General features: G+C 40.3%; 1 protein-coding gene across 1 annotated transcript; it reads right to left on the bottom strand.

The window, feature by feature from the left end:
• Positions 1–363: 363 nt before the first annotated feature.
• Positions 364–3,053, bottom strand: LOC129297709 (zinc finger CCCH domain-containing protein 15-like). The gene is made up of 3 exons (XM_054936061.1): positions 2,922–3,053; positions 1,928–2,673; positions 364–1,196 (listed from the first exon to the last, which is right to left on the bottom strand). Exons 2-3 carry the CDS (start codon positions 2,651–2,653, stop codon positions 861–863), a joined length of 1,062 nt encoding a protein of 353 aa, XP_054792036.1. The 5' UTR covers positions 2,654–2,673; positions 2,922–3,053; the 3' UTR covers positions 364–860.
• Between the last annotated feature and the right edge of the window lie 473 nt (positions 3,054–3,526).

Here is a 3,526-nt window from a genome sequence, read left to right as displayed (position 1 = left end):
TGTAATGTATTTTTTTATCGAATCTTAATAAAATAATTACTTATCTTTAAATTTTTCTTCTTTTTCCTTTTCCAACAAAAAAGCTTCGTACTTTGAATATTTGATTTCAAGTTTCAACTGAAAATATCAATATATATATATTATGACAATTTTCGCTGATCAACCATCATGCAAATTATGTGAAATTTAAATACGATGTATCTTATACAAAGATATCAGAATAAAAAGTGAAAGAAAGAAACTAAAATAGTATTGCAAGCACGCCTGGTCTGATACTCTAATCTATTACTAATATTTCAGATAAAATACCGCATGCGGGCAGAATAAATTGAGAATGAGAGGGGAAAAAAATGTGCAGACCACTTCATAAAAGACAAACGAAAAGAATTTATTCATAAAGCTAAAAGCGTTTGTAACATCAAACAACTATGAAAGATTGGGTAAAGGCCGATCAAAAGATAACTGACTCCGATTATAAATCGCTCACTTTGAAAGGAATACAGCAACACCATTACAATGAATTAGCACTTCTTTTTCCCAGCCAAATATTCAATTCTCACACCTGGCCTTGGGATCACCAATTGTAAGTGGGTCCAATTCAAACTTCATACTTCGAGGAATAAAAAGAAAGATGGAGATACAATGAATATCCTCTCCAAAATCCTGCTCAAGGTTCTGAAAGAGCCTCCTGTATTTTTCATCCTCTACATAATGAAAGTATATATGAAACTAATTATTCTTATCTTATAATTTCTGTCCATGTATGTAATTACACAATCAAGAATATCATTATGTACCATTTGTTTTAGTGGATATAACACTTTCTCACCATAGTTATCAGCAGTTCAACTGGCGTTATTTCATCTGTGCAGGCTCATCGGCCGGGGCTTATTAGGGTGTGCATGTGCTATGGCTTTCTCTTGTTCAGTAAGTGCATGGCGGAAATGGCATCTATGGCCGTATGGGCATACAACGCCAGCAAGGACCATCCTGCAGACCTCAGTTTTGTAGCGTGGATGGCGGATGACTGGGCGGAGCTCACCAATACCGTGAGCGAATTGGCACTGATCCTTATAGGGGCATGTCCCCGTCTCCTGCCATTTGTTGCACAGCTCCGTCTTGAACATACCTTGGTTATACACCACCATCTCCAGAGGCTCTTCCTCTTTCTTCCCTCCACGTACATACACCTTTTGCTGTATCATTGTAAGAGATTCAAATTTAAAAAGCAGTAGTTACCAAAGATTATTTCTCAGCAAATACGGAAATAGCAGGAAGCTGATCAACCCCTTTTTAATCGCTAGCATATTCAATTTATATCCAATTCACTCATTTACATTAAACTCGAAACGTTGTTATATCTTGGGTCTTCAGCTAGATGTAGTAATGTCTTCATTGGACAAATGAAATGATCTTTAAAGACTCGATGAACAACCCTTGATTTCTTCTGTTTATATCATATGCTAATCAAATAACGCGATCACAAATTTGGCCAGAGACAAGCTAAGCATATATTATAGGCCCTCATATGAATTTGCAATCACCCCATCTCAAAAGGTTCACATGATATGTTCACAATTAAGTCACTTTTGTTGGGCCACTAATAATTAAACCAAAGGTTAATGAGCAATCCCAAAAAATTGAAGCTTACCTAGTAAGCAAGCAAACAAAATGTCACGTGCATATGAAGAAGGAAAGATTAAACCCCAACAAATATATTTATGAGGCAACAACCAAACTACCCTGTCCGTTGCAGCTACCAGGTAATGACGTAGATAAGCAAGCAATGTTTTCTTCGTTTGAAAGGGTAACAACTAAATACCAAGCAAGCAAATCCGTTCGGTAAATAACGATAAAGCAATAATCACAGGAAGGAGAAGATAATATTATAAAACAAACAGTAAAGTCAAGCATGTTGTTTTCTTACAACGACATCGGTTGGGGTCAAAGATGGGCGTGGCCGAGCAGCGCCCTTGGTGCGAGTTCCATTGCTGGAGCCGGTCGAAGCCTGAGCAACCTTCAAGTACCCGTTTGACCTCACGGATATGCTCTTGGGCAGCGAGAACCTTTCCACTTCGCCATTGTTCTCAATCACGCTTGTTGGGCTCTCGTTCGAAACCTCTTGATCCTTAGTCCAATTTTCACAGTTCTCCTTCCCATCACCGAAATTGTCCGCAACACGTAAGCCACGAAACCCATTTATGACGTCAAAGGCTTCCGTAAGACCAGAGGAGCCATCCAATTGATTCTGGACCGAAACCTGAATGAGGAGGCTCAATTGGCTGTTCAGCTCCATGTTCACAGCCCGAAGTTGGCTGTTCTCCTGCCGCAGAGCCTCGACCTCCTTTGAGGTTTCGGCAAGGCGATTTAGGCACATGCTATGGCGGTTCACCATATCTTGATGATTCTGTATGACGCAGGAGTCGTACAGGTGACTCTGAATCGGTGAGTCATTATACTTCATGGGAGAGTTTCCTTCATACGGGTAAGCCGAGAGGTCGCCATTGTCCGTTGCTGAGAAGGACGGCTTGTCAGAAAACAGAGAGGAGTAGATGGCACCATAAATGGCGCCACTCGACTGCACTTGACCAGAAGTAGTAATGTTGGTACCGACTCCGCCATTCGAAGAAGAGCAAGCGTCCTTATTATGCATTTTCGCTATACAAGATTCAACTAGCAACAAAAACAAGAAAATTTCAGAACCGCGAAAATCGATAAATCAATCGAATCTTGAATAACTCTAGCTAAGAACTTGTTCGAATTAAACGCATCAACCATTTCAAAGATCCTTGCTAATTAGCAATCTCGGAATTCAAGAAATATCAGATATGAAATAAAATACCTCGAGAAAATCAACTTAGAAAAATTCAGCGAGTAAACGAACAGATTAACGGCGAAAGAGAAAACGACGGAAGCATTACCTTGCCAGTCAAGAAGAGAGAGTGAAGCTGGTACTGTGTTATTTAGAGAGAGAAACGAATATGAGAGAGAGAGGAGTGGGAGGGAGGTTTTATAGCGGACATGGTTAGGAGGGAAAAAGAAAGGAGGGACGAAGTGTTTGGTGAGAGGGAAACTCTGAGAAAACGAAAAACAAACCGTCCGCAACACACCATCTAACAGAATACAATTCGTATTCGTGGCTCGGTGCAAATTTCGATTGTACTTTTCCGTAATTGCCCCCGCTGAGAAACGTCAAATATCGGTATTCTGACGATCTCGTTCCGGGGTTGTTTAGTAATTTCGTCTCGAGTGAAAATAGCCAATGTACTGCAGGTGCACTGTATAAAAGACGTCTCCCCCCTGATGAACCGCTCATTTGAATCGGACGGTCCTAGAATCCAAACTGTTGTGGTGGGTCCCAGTGTACTCCATCCGTCACCGTACTGCAATTCACTAGAGAGAACGGCTTCTTGTAGTTTCAGGGAGCACATTCTGGGCTCATCTCAGGCACCCTGGAATAATCTGCCCGATATAAACTGTTCAGATTTAAGTACTTTTTTTTTTATTTTTTAAATAAAAATGTATA

Source organism: Prosopis cineraria, unplaced genomic scaffold (genome assembly GCF_029017545.1).
Source record: "Prosopis cineraria cultivar Desert tree isolate PC_DT_omini unplaced genomic scaffold, ASM2901754v1 PC596, whole genome shotgun sequence".
Taxonomy (NCBI): Eukaryota; Viridiplantae; Streptophyta; class Magnoliopsida; order Fabales; family Fabaceae; genus Prosopis; species Prosopis cineraria.
This window is presented reverse-complemented; position numbering and strand designations above follow the sequence as displayed.